General features: G+C 48.4%; 1 protein-coding gene across 7 annotated transcripts in view; it reads left to right on the forward strand.

The window, feature by feature from the left end:
• Nucleotides 1-20492, forward strand: part of SYMPK (symplekin scaffold protein) — a 1117730-nt gene that overhangs the window by 1016053 nt on the left and 81185 nt on the right. For all 7 annotated transcript variants that reach the window (XM_085625602.1, XM_085625603.1, XM_085625599.1 and 4 more), the window contains one exon: nucleotides 2493-2582. In XM_085625602.1, coding sequence (XP_085481728.1) covers nucleotides 2493-2582 — 90 coding nt within the window. The remainder of the gene's footprint in view (nucleotides 1-2492; nucleotides 2583-20492) is intronic.

Consider the following 20492-nt stretch of genomic DNA (forward strand, 5'->3'; position numbering starts at 1 on the left):
AGGGACGGACAACAAATTTGCCAACCTCCTCTGCAGGATGCAGCAACAAGTCCACGAGTGGGAACTCCACCCCCAGGTTCTCCTCCCATACTTCCACAAATGGGTGTTTCCACAGATAGATCTCTTCGCAACAGCAGAGAACTCAGAATGCCCAAACGATGCCTCCGGGTTCCCATACCCTATATCCAAAGGCAATTCACTATGAATTAATTTGTCAGGGATATTTGCTTATGCTTTTCCACCTCACCCTCTTCTACCATTCCTGGTTCGGAAGCTCAGAAAAACATCTCTCACCCTTATTCTAGTGGCTCCTACATGGGCTTGTTAACCATGGTTTAACAAACTTCTAGAACTCTCAGTAGTTCCACATCAGAAGCTTCACCTCAACTCAGACCTTCTTACTCAGAACCATGGAAAAATCAGACATCCAAACCCCAGGGAGCTCAACCTAGCGAATTTGGCTCCTGAAGTCATAGAGTTTGGATACCTAAATTTACTGCCTGATTATGATAATTCTTAAAGAAGCAAGAAAGCGTACTACTAAAGCATGGGCCCTAGGTTCTTGGCACCATTGGTCAGTTTCTTGCATGACTCTGCGTTCCTAGCGCGGAAAGTCGTGTACAGAACTGACGTCAGCGCGCATGGGTGACGCCTAAGTAGTCTCCATGACGTCATTGCGGCGCTTACGACGCCAGTGACGGACGCGTAGCTGAACGACGCCACCTACTTACGCACAGGGGTACTGCTACAGAAAACTTTCCGGATCCAGTCTGACGCCTGGGGATATTCTAAGTTAAGGAATCTATCACTAACTAATGTCTCTTACAGATATATTGTTACACAAGTAGTAACTTGTGCATTGTTACCGAAGGTAAGTAACTTGTTCATTAGTACGTCAACAGGCCAATGTAGGACAAGCAGTGCTAAAAACTTTTTCAAACAACTGAAATGTCCACTGGTTAGCCACTGCTTTGGAGGATACTGCTATACAGACTATGCAAAGCATGTGTATCTACTGCATACATGCCTTGAACGGATTATGTTACTTACCCTGTAGGCATCTGTTCTTAGCATGTAGAGCTGTAGATTCATATACGTCCTCCCCGGACACGTATGGTCATTGCAGTTTTCATTATTTACATTATATATGGATGGACATCTCTATACTACACTTACTGACTCCATTCTCACCCACTTGGGGAAAACAATCTAACAATGGAGTAATTGCCCGTGTGCACTATCGCCTTTCCTTGTGACTGGAAAAGACTTCTAAGAAGAAAAAACTTGCAAACATCCAGACCCAACACTAGATGGCAGGAGTATGCAAAGCATGTGAATCTACAGCTCTACATGCAAGGAACAGATGCTTATAGGGTAAGTAACATGATCCATTTCTTAAATCCTGAATTCTGTAATACAATGTTCAGGGACTATCCCCCGTATTCCATAGGATGGTCAGACCTCTTTGAAAAATCTGTTTAGGTGACGGGGGATGCTACGTATAATTATTTTCTATATTTGGTGCTGGGATGGGCCTGCTGCTGTCTTCGCTGCTTATGAAGCCAGATGGCTTGAGGTCAGTGCTCCAGGGCCCGTTGACAGAAAAAAAATATACCTGTCACCTGTGGGGCAGGATGGCACAAAGAAGGAACGGGGGTCCCTTAAAGGCACAGTGCCGGCTTTCACTTTTTAGTCTGTTGCAGTCTTTCTGCTAACGGTGCTCTTCATTTCCTTCCTTTTCTCTTTTTGAAGGTTTGTGGAAGTTTTTTTTATCTTCTTTCGTTAATGTGGTGACTTATTAGTTTATTTGGAAGTTGTATTTAATGAAAAGTAAATGAAATGTGACCACTTTAGTCATTTAATAAGCTGATTAGCCTTATTTCTATGTTGAAGTTGACTTTTCAATTAAACGTTCAGCACTTATGTACGGTTTTGTAAAGTCCTCTGGGATCTTCTGCGTGACAGTTCACTGCCTATGGCTGATTATAATTCCCCTGAACGAGAACTAGGATTGCAAGTGGGTAACTTTTTCATCACCAATATGTTTCCAGGCATGAATGAGAGTATACGGGCATTCCCTTCTTTTCCAGTGAATCTCTGTGGCTTAATTAGCTGCCCCCCCCCCCCCCCCCCTCCCCCAACTGTTCTCAAGAAGTGTCCTTTCTGCAGGAGATTGATGAGACCGTAATGGGGTGCGTAAACACCAGAGCCTTAATCCTATTGGTAAAATAATGAGAAATTTGGAATAATGTTTGCAACTAATGCTGCGGTCAACATGATGTCCTGTGAATGGCTAATTCAGTACAATGGTATCGATTAAATGTTGAGATAATGCACAATATCTGAATCTGCAAAAAAAACACAATTTTACACTTTTTTACTTTGCTGTAAACTTGCTAGCAGATACACACATCCATCCCATTTAACATGTCAACCCGTCACTTGTCCCAGCATGCTATCTTCCTCTAATTTACGTCTCTCCTATCCTACAGCAAGCCCACATTCCAAATGCCATCATGATGATTCTTGAAGCCACTAACAAGCCAGAACCAACGTCAAAAGAATCTCGGCAGCGTGAAGAGGTGAGGACAATATGGTTGTTGCGTTTAGATTTGAAAGTAATTCTTATATACTTGACAGTAGAACTTGTGTACCAAAGTTGTATCTTAAATATTTGTCCTTTTACAGAGCACTGGTAACCTTGTGTATTTATTCATTGTTGGGGTAGATACTCTTCTGTGTGTTTGGGTCTTGACCCATTGTTCTCAAAAGACATAGAACAAGCTTTGAGACCCTTAGTTTCAACCACTGGCTTTCTTTGATTAGTTTCTTTCAGCCATTGGCTTCAGACTTTATCTATCCTAGTGTGGCTCTGCCAAGTGTAGTGTTCATTTCTCACCTAATGCCATTGGTTGTTTGTGTTTACCTTTCCACTGCCACTTTAGTGCTTGTGTGGAACTGTTTGAGAGCTACTTTCCAACAAAACCCATCTTTCTCCTTTCCTTGTTGCTCCCTCCTGGGTGTCTCACTTAAATATGCTAATGCTGTATGCACTATCATGTTAAATTTAGACTATTGATTTTGCCAAGCCTTGTTTTCATTGAAGAGAAAGCTCTGTTGATGTACTCTGTAACCTCAGCTGAATTAGTGGGATAAATTTGCCTGTCAATGTACATCAATTTTGAGCTGGTACAATGTTATGCTTTACAGGCACACACTGGATCTGGAAGAGTTTAGAGCAGTAACTCTGCGCACCGGGAGGTGGAATCATCCACATTGAAAGTCACGTGTGGTACCTATATAGGCGCCACCTCGGTGAGCTGATGTCTGTTCTTTCTTTTCCGTGACAGATAGGGCTGATCCAGCCTAAGCTACCCCTCAATCGTTTTTGCTAGTATTTTTCAACACTTTATTAACACTTTTTGAGATTTTCATCTCCTGGTGTGAGGATATCAACCAAAGACACCGCCTGGTTTTAAACCATGTGGGGCCTGTCATAGACAAATGTCGGTGACAGACACTCACTTGGTGTGTTTGTGGGGCCTGGTGCCAGGACACAACTCCAAGGCGTATGAGGATTACTGCACCATGCACCTCAAGGCGCTGAGGTAGTGATCCCTCAAGCTCCTCCCCGCCCAACTTCATTTGATTCTGCAACGTTCGAGGTCTTGTTTGCATGGGAGGTCCTGGGACTGTTGGCAGATCCCCTCCCGATATTCATCGCTGCATTCAAAGTCATCGGGGAAGTCTCACAAACACAAGTCCAAACACTCTTCAACTTCACTACATCTGTGGTAGTCAACTGATGAAACAAGGCAGCGTCAGCACTCCAGGCTCTGCAGATCTGTGGGGCCTGATCCTGGGTCTGCTTCATACTTCCCTGATTTTCCCAATGCCGGACCGACCCCTGTCCAACTAAAAGAATTATTTGAGGCCATGCGCCTCATCTTTTAGTGGCGCTGCCCCTCTGGGTTGCCCGTGGAGTGGACCCTACTGGGAGACACCGTTGGATTCAACCTTTGCGCCAGTTGTACCCCGGGAATCCCTCACTGATTCCAGAGCAGAGCTGCCAGCGAGACTGAGACCTTCCTCAGTGCTAATGCCCCCATGCCGCCACCAACCCTTGATGGCGCCGTCTTCATTGTTATTCCCGACTCCGACATGGAGCCAGTTGGCTGTCATCCGACACTGCGTCTGGTGCTTACCGGGCACATTCTTCTTAGAGCAAAGCCACTGCCTTATTTGATTAATAGGCCTGGTGATGGAGATGTTTCAGAGGACCCTTATGAAGACCCAGTTGAGGAACGGGACAGGTGGTATAAGGGAACTGGGTGAGGCCAGTGGGTTGAACACTTCACCTGACTCTAGCCTGGTTTACCCTCCTACTTTGGCTGTGGAGGAGGGAAATAAGCCCAATGCTAGATGTCAGGAGCATGCAAAGCTTGTGGTCAGCAGAAAACCACTTTTACATTCAGTTTATTGTAAACAGTAAGTTTGTAGCATGTGTAGCTGTAGATACACATGCTGTGCATACTAACGCCATCTACTGTTGGGTTCGGACGTGTACAACTTGTTTTTCTTTGAAGGAAGTCTTTTAGGGTCACGAGGTCAAGTGACTTTACCTATTGGTGATATTGCACATGGGCATCATCTCCATTGTTAGATTGTTTTTTCTCTGGTGTCTGATTCAGACGAGTCATTCACAGCTCCGGTTCGCCGCCTCCAGGTGTTCTCGTTTGGCTCTCTGTTCCAATTGATCATCGGTACCTACAAACAATTGTACCTTTTCTTTGGTTTCCACCGTCGCGTACTTTAGTTTCCATGTCTAACTAACACCCTCGACTTCCTAACCCCTCAGCTTGAGTGTTCCTGTGATGAACAGGACTTGTTTCTGAACCTGTTCTAGTTGTCGGGCCAAATATCAGGGATCTGACCCCCACAAAGTTTACAAACTCTTTTTGCCTCCCGACCACAGTGAAGTTAACATTTCGGCCTACCTTGCATTTCGCAGCAAGGAAACTCTTCGGGACTGACACGCTAGTTGTATGGCCTCAGTCGCCATGATGCATAAACAGGAAGTGGAGGAGACTTCAGACATCTTTGAAGAACAGGAGGAGTAAGATGTCAAAGAGGTGGATGCTCCAGGCGTCGCAGTGGAGTCCGCCTTTTCACCTGGAAGCATTGGTTCAGAGGCAGATGTCAAGTCCGAGGAGTCTCCGCCAGCCCAGTGCCCTCATAAGGTCACAGTGGGTACTGATATTTCCATAACTTCACCACCTAGAGGCGCAAGCCTCTAGCTCCTAGGTTGCTTTTGAAGCCTCTGGTGCACCACTGCCTTCCGGCCATAGCCGAAACCAAAATTTGGAGGTGGAACCAACGCCCAAGCCACATTCGGTGCCGAAGTCCCAATCCAAGCTTCGCCCGCAGTTATGGGTCCAGACCTAAGGGCACATCCTTGCCCACCCTCGGACTGGAAAGGGTTGGAGCTGAAAACCTCATAGCCAAGACAGACCACACCAAAACCTTCGGGGCCACGGGTCAGTCGGTGTCGAGACCTGCCGACTAGAAGCAATCGGAGCTGAGATCGGGCTCAGCACCCTTTGGTTGCCAAACTTCTACAGCCCTAGTGCCACTTTCACTGCACCATCATCTGGTGCTTCTGAGGAATTTGGTCAACCAATTCTGGAAGGGCTGCAGGGAGACTTGATTGCTCAACAGCAGCAAATTCATATCCAACCAGGCACAGGTCAGATTCTGACAAAATCTCCACAAGTGCCAAAGGACTCTGCGTCTCATAAGAGGAAGATGACTTTTGAGGAGGCCATCAACCCACCTGAATTTCCAGCCCTCTAAAGAGACATGACAGAGCAACCTCTTCCCTACCTCCTGTCCGTCCGTGTTCTTCTCTGCCTTCTCCTCCTACAACTGTCTGTCTCTCCTGTCTTGCCTCTTGGGTCACCACAGCATTTACCAAGACGTTCTTCACATTCGGGGGTGGGAACAGTCTTAGGCTCCCTTATGACTGATATGGCCACCCCCATGACCCTCAGGGTCATGCCCCTTGGGATGATTAAAATGCAGAAGCCCACAGTCCTCCCCCTCCATGTGCAGCAATAGAAGGAGGATTTCCTTGTGGAAACCCTCTCCTCCACCCAAGGCAAGAGTTATAATGCATAGGGTGGGTAGGAAGCATAAAGCCTCCCTTAGTGACCCTCCATACATCCGCGGGCAACTACTCCCTGATTCTTTGGTGGTTAATATAGATAGAAAGCATGCCACTACTCAGGGTACATGGGATGTACCCCCTCCTGTGACGGTGCACACTGGGATCAAATGTTGGACCTGATAGAGCATCTCTCAGAGCAGTACCGCAAGAAGGGGCAACAGTTAGTGGCAGAGTGACAGATATTCTCAAACACTAATATCTGGTGGACTCTGGCTACCGTGGATACAGCCGCACTTGGCATTAATGAAAGTAGTCTGCTGTGCTGCCATGCCTAGCTGTGTGTTTCAGGCTTTAAGCCTGAAGTACAGCAGCATCTACTTAATGTTCCATTTTATGGTCCGCATCTCTTTGGCCCTAAGGTACATGAGATACTTGTAAAAATCAAAAAGGACACTGATACAGCTGAGGCCATGTGTGCCCTTCAAACACCGGCCCCCAGAGGTTCCTTTCGGCGCTCTTGGTACATCCAAGACCCCCACTCCAGAAACCTCCTTTACAAAGCCAGGATAGTAGTCCCCCTCGCTGGGTTACTACACGGGCAGTTATATGTGCTAGAATGAAAGAGGTACAGGTAATGGCACTGCTCCTAAGGGAACCACCCCTACCCCAAAACAGTGTTACCCTACAGCTTCCACCCAATCATGCAACACCTGTCGGGGGAAGATTACTGAGGTTTATGTCCTGTTGGGCAAAAATCACAGCAAACACAAGGAGATGATGGACAGAGTGCTGAAACTTTTCAGACACTCACCCCCAGTCACAGATCTGAGTTGAATCCATCATCGATCTTCAGCTCACTTCGCCACCCCAGTTTGGACCCAGCCATATGCAAACCATTCTTGACCAGTCTTGACCCTGTGCCTCACGGGAACAGTCTAGCCCGAACTGCCAGGCCAGGTCCTCCCTGGACCGGAAACAAGCTTCCTGGGACTGGTTTTGGGGTAACACCCCTCATCAGCCAGGCTAGCTTGAATACAGTGAGCAAGGGACCCACGTCTGGGCATACCATGCCAACTTAGGGCGAACATAGCAAACTCAAGCAGATGGACGGAATGCTGAAACTTTTCAGACACTCAACCCCAGTCACAGATCTGGGTTGAATCCATCATAGTTCTTTAGCTCACTTCGCCACCTGTTGGGGAAAAAAACACCTCAAACACCACCTAACATCCCCTCTCGTCAACACAGATTATCCAAAAAGCATCTGCACCTTCTTCATAAGAAGGTATAGGTTCTCCCTCAACTTAGCAGAAAGTGTGTACACTCCCTCTACTTTCTTATCCCAAAGGAGTACTGCTCCTTCAATTCCATCTTCGATCTCAGTCCTCTCAACAGAAACATTCTTTTAGAGCGCTTCCATATGATGACTCTACAGGACGTTATACCACTCTTGCCGAAAGGCACTTCATGACTGCCCTGAATCTGAAGGAGATTTGTTTCCGCGTGCCCATCCAACCCAGCTCATCACAGATAAGGTTAAGTGAACACCATTATCAATTTGTAGTTACCGCTGTACCAAGAGCCTTCATCAAATATCTGGCCGTGGTGGCCACTCATCTCAAAAGGAGTAGCATCCACGTGTTAGCTTACCTAGATGACTGGCTGATCAAGAGCGCCACACAGCAACTCTGTCTATAGCACACCCAGACCACAATTCACACCCAGCATAGTCTGGCTTTCACCATCAATCTGACACAATACCACCTTCAACTCTATCAGGTACAGCCCTTCCGTGGGGGGGGGGGGGGGGGGGGGGGGGCGTCCTAGATGCAATGGTGGGAAAAGCTTACTCCAGCCAAGCAAAAATACAAGCCTTCCAAAACTTGTTGCTGCTTTTTCAGCCAGGTCGGCAGGTAACAGTCAGAACTATGTTGCACCTATTAGGCATGGTGGAGTCTTGCATAGATATAGTCCGTCATTCCAAGCTTCACCTGCACCCATTACAGGAATAGTGGCTCAGTGGTCTCAAGCGGAGGGTCACCTAAAAGATCTAGTGTTGGTTTTGGGCCACACAAATCACTCTCTGCAGTAGTGGAATACAATTTGTTACAGGGGCTGCTCTTCCTCGACCCAGTTCAGCAGAAGACCATCACAACGGGCAGCTCACAGGTTGGGGAGATCATCTTAACTGTTCAGGGTCTGTGGTCCCCCACCCAACAATTTCTTCACCTCAATCACCTGGAGCTTCTGGCAATCCAGTTTTTGCTCTGTGATTTTTTTCACCCCATCATTCAGGACAAGACAGTCTTGAAAGCCATAGACAACACTACAGCCATATACTACATGCAGAAACAGGGGTGCACACACATTCATCACAGCTTTCTTCTGTAGCCCAGAAGATCTGGCAGTGGGCAATACATCACAGAATACAGTATCAACAAGTACACGAATAGGAACGTAACCACCAGCTCCAAAAACAATTCTTTAGCGCATAACTTATGGTTAGAACTGATTGTATGTGGGGGTTTGTAAAGATCAAGGAGACAAAGGCTATCAAAGGTGTCCTTCAGATACCTTAACCATTGTATTTGGTCCACTCTATCTAGTTACAGACAATTAAAAATACAGGTTCTAATTAATCCAGCCTCTGGAGATGACCATATTGTAACCCGCAATAATAAAGGGGCTAATCCAATCTGATATTCCAACTATGACATCCCAAGCTCCTGGTGGTAAATGAAAGTCGCTCTGCCTCTTAGAACTGAAAGCAGTTTACGTAAAAATCGATTTTCTGCATGTTGTAGGATGTCTACCTTATTGTACCCCCAGAGGCCAGCATAATATATACCAACTGAAATGTACTTGGTATTATAGAGATTCAGTATTTCTAAAATTGGTTTGTTTTGGAGCTTGCGGGCAAACCTAAAATAGCCTCAATATTCCTTTTAAAAATCTGACATCTAAGTGTTAAAAGCAGGGTCCAATTTAATAGCTGATTAAACAAAATCCCTAAATAATTAAATATTTTCACCTTTAATAAAACTGAATCACCCATCTTAAAAGTCTTTGATTTGGTACTAGGATGGTCACATGTCATTATAGAAGACTTTGAAAAATGTACTTTAAGGTCCAGATTCTCCATTTACGCCATAAACAATTCTAGAAGAGACTGGAGGCTGTTCACTGGTGCGATAGCCGGAGCTGGATGACGAAAACATCGGGAGTACCCATTCTGCAATGTACTTAACACCCATCGATCTTTTGTGATGTTGCACCACCCTTGCAGGTGGTTGGCTATACTCTCACCCCCCCCCCCTTGCCGAAGTGGTGGATTGGCGTGGGGCCCCTTCCCACAGGAAGTGTGACGTCACTAATAGTGGGTTCTGTGTTGATGTTGGTTCTGCTGATTCCTCTTCCACTTACGGGTTTGAAACCTCAAATGGAATGTCCTGTGTGTGTGTGCCAAATATGGCAGTGCCCGAGAAAGGGAGGTTCAGGATTTGTTGTTGCACATCGGGCTTTAGTGCAGTGAGCCAAAGCCAGGATGAACGTCTGGCACACATCCCATGCGCATAAGAATGAGCAGACAGGGTTTCTCCATCAGCTGCAACGCTTAATGATCTGGTTAGCTACCAAACCCCCTTCATGTAATACTTCCTCAAAATCCCTGTGATCCTCCATGGGAAGTTTGTCTTTAAATTTCTCTAAAGAGTCCCACAGTGCCCTATTATAGCGCCCTAAGAGAGCTGAGGCGCTAGAAACCTTTAACATGGAAGCCGAAGTACCACATACTTTTCTTCCCCAAGAGTCCTGTGCTTTGTTTTCTTTATCCAGAGGCACTGTTGAGAAGGATGCCACTGCATGCATCTTTTTCACTGCCGCCATGATTACAGAATCCGGAGGTGGATCTGCTCTAAAGAATGTTTTCATATCTAATTTTTTTATAGATTTCGGGGTCCCGGTCATGGGCGGGAATATTCAGTGCTTATGACTTTGATGAGGATACCCCTGGAAGAGAACTAGGATTACAGGTAAGTAACTTATCCTTACTTACCTGCGGTAACAATGGATCTGTAAGAGACATATTGTTAGTTGTTGATTCCTTACCGCCCCACCCATCCTTCCCACTCTGCGAACTGATTTCTAGGGATAGGGACTCCCGTACAGGGCTCTAGTTGTGGCGCACCAGTGGTCACTGTCTTGCATGGCTGTGCGCTTCTTGCTTGGAAAGTAGTGTCTGAATTGACATCAGCGCACAAGGGCGGCGTCTAAATAGGAACCGCAATGTCATCTTCGCAACCATTATGTTGGTCGACGGACGCGGAGTCGACCGACGCGCAGGGGTATTGCTAAGGAAAATCTCCATATCCAGACTGCAGCCTGGGTGAAATTCTAAGGTAAGGAATCTACAACTACAACTAACATATGTCTCTTACAGATGCATCATTACCGAAGATAGATAACTTGTTCTTTAAAGATTGCTCAATTGTCCCTTCACTGTGCATAAAACCAAATTGAACATCTGACAAGATGTTATTTGCAAGAGCTCAGTCTTCGAGGCGAGACAATAAAATTCAACCTAAAATCTTGGCACTGGAATCAATCAAAGAGATCGGCCCATTACAGGTCATCTGAGACCGGTCCCCTTTTATAAAAATAGGGACCACAATAGCAGTCTTCCAGGACACAGGAGTGAGCTTGTGCACCAAAGAAGTAAACACATTTGTGAGTAAAGGTACCTATAAAGAGGTATAAACAAACATAAAAGTCCACTGGTGCCCCATCTGGTCCTGGGGCCTTACCTGCTGTACACTTATTTATGTCATTAATTACCTCTTGAACTTCAAAAGGGGATTGAAAATGACACAGGGAGGGAGGCGAGTTACAATCAAAGCCTTGTGATAAAGACACATCCTCATGAGCAAATGCTTGTTAAATGCGAAAAACATGCCTCCATTAGTATAACAGTATCAATATTAGGATCATCATGCTCCTTAAGAAAGGATCTATTAATTTTGCGCTATCTTTCAAATTACCGTCCTTCTTAAGATCGTCCCAGGCTTTACTTCTAATCTCAGCTTTTCTGTCTTCCAGAACTTGTTTATAAAAAATCCCTGGCTTGCTTAACTTCACATACTACTACACTGGGATGTTTTTTCAATGTGGCTAACAGGGTTCTGTGCACAGTTGAACAAGCCGAGTTAAACCAACAAAAGTGTCTTCTCTCAAATGGGAGTGGAGGACATGATTAGTAGAGATAATTTTACAGATTTTGCAAAATTCAAGCTGTATCGCTGCTGATCCCAACTCATCTGAAAGACGGGCCATAATGGAAGCCCTTGCTTAATCAACAATAAGATGATTGTATACAACTGGGTTAATCTTCTGCCATTTTAATTTTAGACCTTTTATTCCAAGTCCGCTCTAAATTATAAGGCCAACTCGCTTTGATAATTTTAATGAGGGAGTCCAATCTAATAGAAAGGGGATCGTGGTCACTCATGCAGCCACTAGTTATCACAAACGCAGATAAGTAAGGGCGCTTGTCAAGTGAATGTGATCTATACTACTGCCCATATGATTCCCTATAAAAGTAGGAATGCAGGCAATTTTTGTGCCGCGGACATCACTAGGGAAAACCGAATTGTATTTTTAAAATAATTATTTAGCGCTTCGCCAGAAACAGAATGAGAAAAGTGGGCAGAGTTACCAAATTGACCATCACTAAGGCCAAAGACCCTAGCATCTGAGGAACTGCATAAGGTGATATTAAAATCACCGGCCCAAAAAATATAAACAGTATGTTTAACATTTAAAAAAAAATCTTTTACAAAAAATCACATAACTAGTTAATGATGTCCCTAGATGACCGATGAAAAATATTATATCTGAAAGAGACACGTTAGTGATAGATTCCTTACCTTAGAATTACCCCCAGGCGTCAGACTGGATCCGGAAAGTTTTCGTCAGCAATACCCCTGCGCGTCGGAAGGTGTCGTCGTGCAGCTCCGCGTCTGTCGTAGGCGTCATGATCGCCGGGATGAAGTCGCGGCAGCTACTTAGACACCGCCCTCGCGCGCTGACTTCAGTTCTTTCTTTTTCCATGCCATCAAGCGCAGATCCGGAGATAGCGGTACCCCCAGTCCATTTTTGACTGAGTTTTTGGGGACTTTTTGTCTCTGTTCTTTTGAGTCTTTGACTCCTGGTATATAGGGAGGCCCGGTTTCAAGTATTGCGAGGCTTGTCCCTGCACGATGTCGGTGACGGACCCACACTGCAGTGTCTCTACTGCCTGGGGCGAGACCACGACCCCGCGTCGTGCCCCGACTGCCGGGCCACGGCTCCAAAAACTTTGTGGGAGCGGTCCCGAAAGTTGCTTGAAGCCCGCATGTCGGCTCCGCACCGTTCAAGGTCCCAGTCCCGTGGGAGGTCGAGGAGCCGCCACCATCGTTAGACGAAGTCTTCGCACTCGGGGTCACGGAAGGCCAAGCACAAGAAGTCGAAGAAGTGACTTCGCTCTGCGCCTTTCCCTAGCCTATCCCGCGACATGGCTGAGGGAGCGGGTGGTGCCACCCCCGCGGCTCTGGCGGAGCCTACACAGTTGCCGACGGCCTACCCGCCCTTTCCGAGTCCGTCAGCGACTCCGGCCCAGCTGCAGGAATTTCTGTCGTACAAACGGGGGTGGTGATGGACAGAGCATCAGAACCAATCAAACACTCACACCCAGTCAACAGATCTGGGTTTGATCCATCACCGTTCTTTAGCCCACTCTGCCACCCCAGTTCTGACATGGCCATATACAAATCAGTCTGACCCTGTGCCTCATGGGAACAGTCCAACCTGAACTGCCAAGCCATGCCTTCCCTGGACCGGAAACAAGCTTCCTAGGACCGGTTTCTGGCATTTCAGCCGTCTTCAGCCAGGCTTGCTTGAATCCAGTGGCAAAGTGAGCAAGGGACTCACGTCTGAGCATACCCTGCCAACTTATGGCGAACAAAGCGGTACAAAAGGGGGTGGTGATGGATGGAGCATCAGAACAAATCAAACACTCACACCCAGTCCACAGATCTGGGTTTGATCCATCACCGTTCTTTAGCCCACTCTGCCACCCCAGTTCTGACATGGCCATATGCAAATCAGTCTGACCCTGTGCCTCATGGGAACAGTCCATTTCTTATGGCGAACAAAGCGGTACAAAAGGGGGTGGTGATGGACGGAGCATCAGAACCAATCAAACACTCACACCCAGTCAACAGATCTGGGTTTGATCCCTCACCGTTCTTTAGCCCACTCTGGACTGTTCCCATGAGGCACCGGCTCAGACTGATTTGCATATGGCCATGTCTGAACTGGGGTGGCAGAGTGGGCTAAAGAACGGTGATGGATCAAACCCAGATCTGTTGACTGGGTGTGAGTGTTTGATTGGTTCTGATGCTCCGTCCATCACCACCCCCTTTTGTACCACAGGAATTTCTGTCAGCCATGGCCCGCCTGTTTGGCCCGTCGGGCCCCGCGGTTCCGACTGGGGGTCCATGCCCTTCTTTGTCGCCGGCTCCGGCCCGACGTCGTCAACGGCTTTGGCCTCGGCGCCACGAGACCCCCATGGATCCATGCATGGATCCCAGCCGATGTCAGTTGGCCTTGTACGACCTCCACCGACATCAACGTCTACGGCACCGCCGCCGGCGTCCACCCCGACATGGAGACGGTGTCGGATTGACACTGATGCGGAATTTCTATCCCTTTCTCCATCCTCCTACTTCTTTTCCACTTGCCCAACAGGTTACGGAGGACGGGGAGGACTGGGAGGGGTCTGAAGACCCTCTTGCAGCCCAATGCGAGTTAGACCCGGACAGGGAAGAGGATTTGGAGGACGCAGGTGGACTCGATTTTTCTCCAGAACCTGGCACACTGTCTCCTTCTACCGTGGCTATGGAGGAGGGTGGTACTTATTCAGTGGTATTGCATAGGGCAGCCGAGGCTCTATACCTCAAGCTCCCTACAGTGGCCGTAATGACTAAACTCCTGACAAAAGTGCTTCAGCCGCTGGCTTCCTCTGCAGAGCCACTGCTGTCCTTTAATGACGCACTTTCCGACTTTCTTTTGAGCACCTGGTCCAGGCCCTACACGGGTGCTCCTGTGGATAGGAACATGGCCCGACACCATCGCCCGATAAAGGGCGACCCCATTTTCCTCTTCCAACACCCTACCCCTGGCTTGGTTGTCCAATCCTCTGTGTCGCCGAGCGCATTCCCTTCCGCATCTCTGGACAGGGAATCCAAGAAACTGGAGCAGTTTGGGAAGAAGATGTTCGAGGCATATGAGCTGCAGATTGTACACTTAGCATAGGTCGCCATCTGGTGTTGGGCCCGGATGTTTGCAGTTTGTTTTTCTTCTTGGACCGTCTTTGGAAGTCACGAGTTTGGTGACTCCTCCTTCGGTCCGTACTGCGCATGGGCTTCGGCTCCATCCTCAGATTGTTTTTTTCCGCCATCGGGCTCGGATGTGATACTTCGTGCTCCGGCTTCGAACTTCTACGGTTCCAGCCTCGACGGAAAATCCTCGATTCTTCGAGTTCCTTCATCATCTTCATCTCTCGAAGCGGCACTTTTTCCATCCCGTACATCGACACCGGCCTTCGGGCCCTCCGCGACTCCGGTCCCGGCCGATGGAAAGGACTCCGTTTAAAAAGTGCCCAAAATGTGGGTCTAAATTTCCCCACACCGACCTCCATCAGGTGTGTAACCTTTGCCTCTCTCCGGAACACGAGGCTCGAGACTGCCCCGCCTGCAAGTCTTTTCGATCGAAGAAAACGATCCGAGATCGAAAGGCTCGACGCACCATGGCGCACTCATCCTCGACAGTTCCACCGGACATCTTCGGAGACGACGCCGAAGCTTCGGGGCAGACACACACCGAACTGGGAGAAGACATCGTCAGCGCTTCCGAGGCCGACGACTCCGACCTGGAAGACGTAACACCAGGACAGCGGGCCGTGAGTACAATGCCCCCTCCCAGCCCCGCACCGAAAACCAAAGAGACTCCGGTTACTCCCTCGCCTGCCGGCCTGGGCAAAACCAAAACCAAAGCCTCGATCACCCCACCTTCGGGCCCGGTGTCGAAGCACTCAAAGTCTCACGGCAGCTCGGGATCGAGCCAGCCGACGCCCGGTGCCGATAAACACCACTCGGCACCGAAGCCTGCAAAATCCAGCTCGACTCCGAAACCACCGGTGCCGAAGCCTGGACACTCGGCGCCGACCAAACACAAACAGAAATCGGTCGGCACCGACGCTCCGGCGCCGAAACAGCATTCGACGCCGAAACACACGGAGACCTCCAAAAAGCAGGGCGTACACAGAACATCGAAACCTCCGGTTCCGAAATCGCCGGTGCCGACAGACGACTCGGCGCCATTGGCTCTGTTTACACCAGACCCTTTACAAAAGACTTTGTCCAGAGATCCAAAGACTGGCCTTTTGACTGTGATTACTAAGAAGCGTCGCCTTGAGGCTCCGGCTCCTCCTCCTCCACCCAAAAAGAGGGACTCAGCTACTTCTCCCCTTAGAGTACCCTCCCCACCGCCACCCCCCCTCCCACCACCACCCCCTCCACCTTTACCTCACTACGATCCGGCCCCATCCCCAGATCCGGATGACGGGGACCCGGACAATGACCCAGGGGACGCCCCAATGGATCCCACTCCACCAGGGACCCCAGATCCATGGGAGGATTATAATAACCCTGATGTACCCAATGTACCTCAAGACGACCTATACCCATCAAGGCCGTCTCCTCCAGAGGACTCTTTAGGGTTTCACCATTTAGTGCAGAGAGCAGCACACTACCATGGGGTGGACATGCACACTGAACCAGTGGAAGAAGACTTCCTACTGGATACATTTGATTTACAAGATCGTTCCACTGCTATTTTACCCATGCTTAAGGGTGTCACCAAGCACGCTACAGAGGTATTCAAAGACCCTGTCAGAGCCAGAGTACTAAACCCTAGAATAGAGAAGAAGTACAAGGCGGCACCCACAGACCCTGCATACATCAAGGGCCCTGCTCCTCTAGATTCCCTAGTTGTCTCCACAGCTAGAAAGCGGGCTAACTCCCAATCCTCAGGAGATGCCCCACCACCAGACAAGGAATCTAAACTTCTGGACGCGTCTGGTAAACGCACCGCCTACCAGGCTGCAAACATGTGGCGCATTGCAAATACACAAGCACTGCTTGCGCGATATGATAGAGCACACTATGATGAATTAGAGGCTCTTATGCAGCACCTTCCAGAGAAATACAAACGCCAAGCTCATGATCTGATACAGGAGGGCAAACTAATCACAAACACCTCCATTAAGTGTGCCCTCGATGCAGCAGACACTGCTTCTAGAGCCATAAACACCAGTGTCCTGCTTCGCCGCCATGCCTGGCTCAGGATATCAGGATTCAAGCCTGAGGTCCAGACATCAATACTTAATCACACCTTTGACCAGCAAACACTCTTTGGCCCAAAGGTAGACGAAGCGCTCGAAAAAATGAAGAAAGATACAGACACAGCGAAGTCTATGGGAGCGCTCCAGACCCAAGCCTCTAAGCGTTCCTTTCGACGCTCGTCCTTTCGTGGCACAGGTAGAGGCTCCTCCACCGATAATGCCTCTACCTCCTACAAATCCCCTCCCCAAAATACCTTTTCAAAGGGCAACCAAAGAGGTGGTTACAGAGGCAACAACAATAAGGGCAGGGGCAAAACCAACAATACCCGTTCTGCCACCCCACCCGCACAATGACTCCCCTTCGCTCCCCCCAGACCATTCCACTCCGGTCGGGGGCAGACTACAAGATTTTATCCACGTATGGGAGTCCATAACATCGGACAAATGGGTGACCCAAATCATTCGGTCAGGGTACTGCCTCGAGCTAACATCTACCCCACCCAATATCCCACCAAGGCACCGTCCAATGTCCCAAGAGCATTCCACACTGCTCAAACAAGAGGTACTCTCGCTCCTCCAGAAACACGCCATAGAGCAGGTACCCGACAATCAACGAAATCTAGGGGTCTACTCCCTATATTTCTTAATCCCAAAGAAAGACGAGACCCTCAGACCCATTCTGGATCTCCGGCCTCTAAATGCCTACATACATTCAGACCACTTTCACATGGTCACCTTACAACAAGTCCTCCCACTCCTCTGCCAGGGAGACTTTCTCACAACACTGGATCTGAAAGACGCGTACTTTCACATTCCAATACACCCCTCTCACAGAAAATACCTCAGGTTCGTGGTGGACGGGCAACATTACCAATTCAAGGTTCTCCCCTTCGGGGTCACCACTGCACCACGGGTGTTTACCAAATGCCTAGCAGTAGTAGCAGCACACCTCAGACGTCAACATGTTCACGTCTTCCCTTACTTAGACGACTGGCTCATAAAAGCCGCGTCCTACCACCAATGCGTGCAACATACAAACAGCACCATCCAACTGCTTCATCAGCTAGGCTTCACGGTGAACTACCAAAAGTCCCACCTCATACCATCTCACACAAAGCAATATCTCGGGGCCACCATAGACACCTCAAAAGGTATTGCCTATCCAAACTCAGCCAGAATCACAAGCATTCTAGCCTTACGCAAAATATTCCTTCCTCAACACTCTCTACCAGCAAGAGTGTTTATGAAGCTCATAGGGATGATGGCGTCTTGCATCTTCATAGTGCCCCATGCAAGACTCCACATGCGTCCACTTCAGGAGTGCCTAGCACAACAGTGGAACCAGGCCCAGGGTCAGCTGACGGATCTGGTGTTGGTGGACGGCCGCACACATCACTCTCTGCAGTGGTGGAACACCACAAACCTTTCCAAGGGACGGCCGTTCCTGGACCCGGTTCCCCAAGTGACTCTAACAGCGGACGCATCGCTCTCCGGCTGGGGAGCGCACCTCTTACACCTCACAATGCAAGGTCTATGGACGCCACAGCAAAAAACGCTCCACATCAACCATCTGGAGCTTTTGGCGATCTTTCTAGCCCTAAAATCTTTCCAAAAGCAGATTTCAGGCAAAGCAGTCCTCATTCGCACAGACAATATGACTGCGATGTATTATATACAAAAACAGGGGGGGACACACTCTCCCCAGCTCTCCCGCTTAGCCCAGAGCATATGGAGATGGGCAATTCCCCAAAACATCTTTCTCCTGGCACAGCACGTTCCAGGCGTACAAAACACCATGGCAGATCTGCTCAGCAGACAAACACAACAACTACACGAATGGGAACTGCATCCACAAGTTCTTCACCCATTCTTCCAACAGTGGGGGCATCCTCAGATAGACCTCTTCGCCACCCACGAAAACAAAAAATGCCCAAGCTTCGCCGCCAGATACCCACACCCATTGTCCAAGGGCAATGCGATATGGATGAACTGGTCAGGCAGATTTGCATACGCCTTTCCACCTCTCCCACTAATTCCATTAGTGGTCAGGAAGCTACAACAGCACTCCCTCACACTCATTCTGGTAGCTCCAACGTGGGCCAGGCAGCCGTGGTACACCACGCTACTACAACTGTCAGTGGTACCACATCAAAAACTGCATCTATCCCCATGCCTCCTAACCCAGAACCATGGAGAAATCAGGCACCCGGACCCAGCTCAGCTCAACCTGGCGATCTGGCTCCTGAAATCCTAGAATTCGGATACCTTAACCTTCCCCCTGATTGCATGAACACCATCATGGAAGCCAGACGTCCTACCACTAGAGCATGCTATGCCGCAAAGTGGAAAAGATTTGTAATGTACTGCCGTAACAATACAATCAACCCTCTAGATGCATCCATACAACACATCATATGCTATCTGCTCCATCTTCACAGGTGTAACCTGGCGTATTCATCCATACGCCTACACCTAGCAGCGATCGCTGCCTATCTACAAAACAGACAGCATTTGTCACTCTTCAGAGTGCCCGCTATTAAAGCCTTCATGGAAGGCCTTAAACGAGTAATTCCTCCCAGGGCACCACCCTCCCCTGTATGGAATCTAAATTTGGTCCTTACACGACTAATGGGTCCGCCCTTCGAACCAATGCACAAATGTGAGCTACAATTTCTCACCTGGAAAACAGCTTTCCTTGTAGCTATCACTTCCCTTAGAAGGGTTGGTGAAATACAAGCGTTCACCATACAGGAACCTTACATACAAATGCATCACAGCAAGGTCATACTTCGAACTAATCCGAAGTTCCTGCCCAAAGTCATTACCCCCTTCCACCTCAATCAATCAGTGGAATTACCTGTCTTCTTTTCGCAACCCCAATCTGTTGCGGAAAGGGCCTTACACACACTAGATGTGAAAAGAGCGTTGCTATATTACATACAAAGAACGCAACCCTTCAGGAAGACCAAACAGTTGTTCGTTTCCTTTTCTCCACCACATAAAGGCAACCCCATCTCAAAATCAGGGATAGCTAGGTGGATTGTAAAATGCATACAAATTTGCTATCAGAAGGCAAAGAGAACATTATCTGTTCCCCCTAAAGCCCACTCTACAAGAAAGTTAGGGGCTTCTATGGCTTTTCTAGGGAATATACCCTTAGATGACATATGCAAGGCAGCCACATGGTCTACACCGCACACATTCACAAAACACTACTGTGTAGATGTGCATTCCCAGCAGCAAGCTAGGGTGGGCCAGGCTGTACTAAAAACACTCTTTCAAACAGCTGCAACGGATACCGGTGGTCGCCGCTAAGGTTGGGTACTGCTATATAATCTATGCTAAGTGTACAATCTGCAGCTCATATGCCTCGAACGGAATATGCTACTTACCAGTATGCATCTGTTCTTGGCATGTAGAGCTGCAGAGTTGTACACGCCCACCCGCCTCCCCGGCTACCTGTATCCGTTCCAGTCCATCTTATTTAGATACAACACACATGGGTTTCTCACTGTTATTACTACGCTCCATCATTTCCCTGTTGGCGAAAAACAATCTGAGGATGGAGCCGAAGCCCATGCGCAGTACGGACCGAAGGAGGAGTCACCAAACTCGTGACTTCCAAAGACGGTCCAAGAAGAAAAACAAACTGCAAACATCCGGGCCCAACACCAGATGGCGACCTATGCTAAGTGTACAACTCTGCAGCTCTACATGCCAAGAACAGATGCATACTGGTAAGTAGCATATTCCTTTCTCTTCTGCCAGTTCAGAGTTGCAGTCTGTGAACACCGCATGCCTCGTGGGCCGTTATTCCCACTCTGGGTGGGATACGATGGCGCAGGTGCTGCCTTAGTGTCCGGAGGAGGCCCGGACGGTGCTCTCCCT

Source organism: Triturus cristatus, chromosome 9 (assembly GCF_964204655.1).
Source record: "Triturus cristatus chromosome 9, aTriCri1.1, whole genome shotgun sequence".
NCBI lineage: Eukaryota > Metazoa > Chordata > Amphibia > Caudata > Salamandridae > Triturus > Triturus cristatus.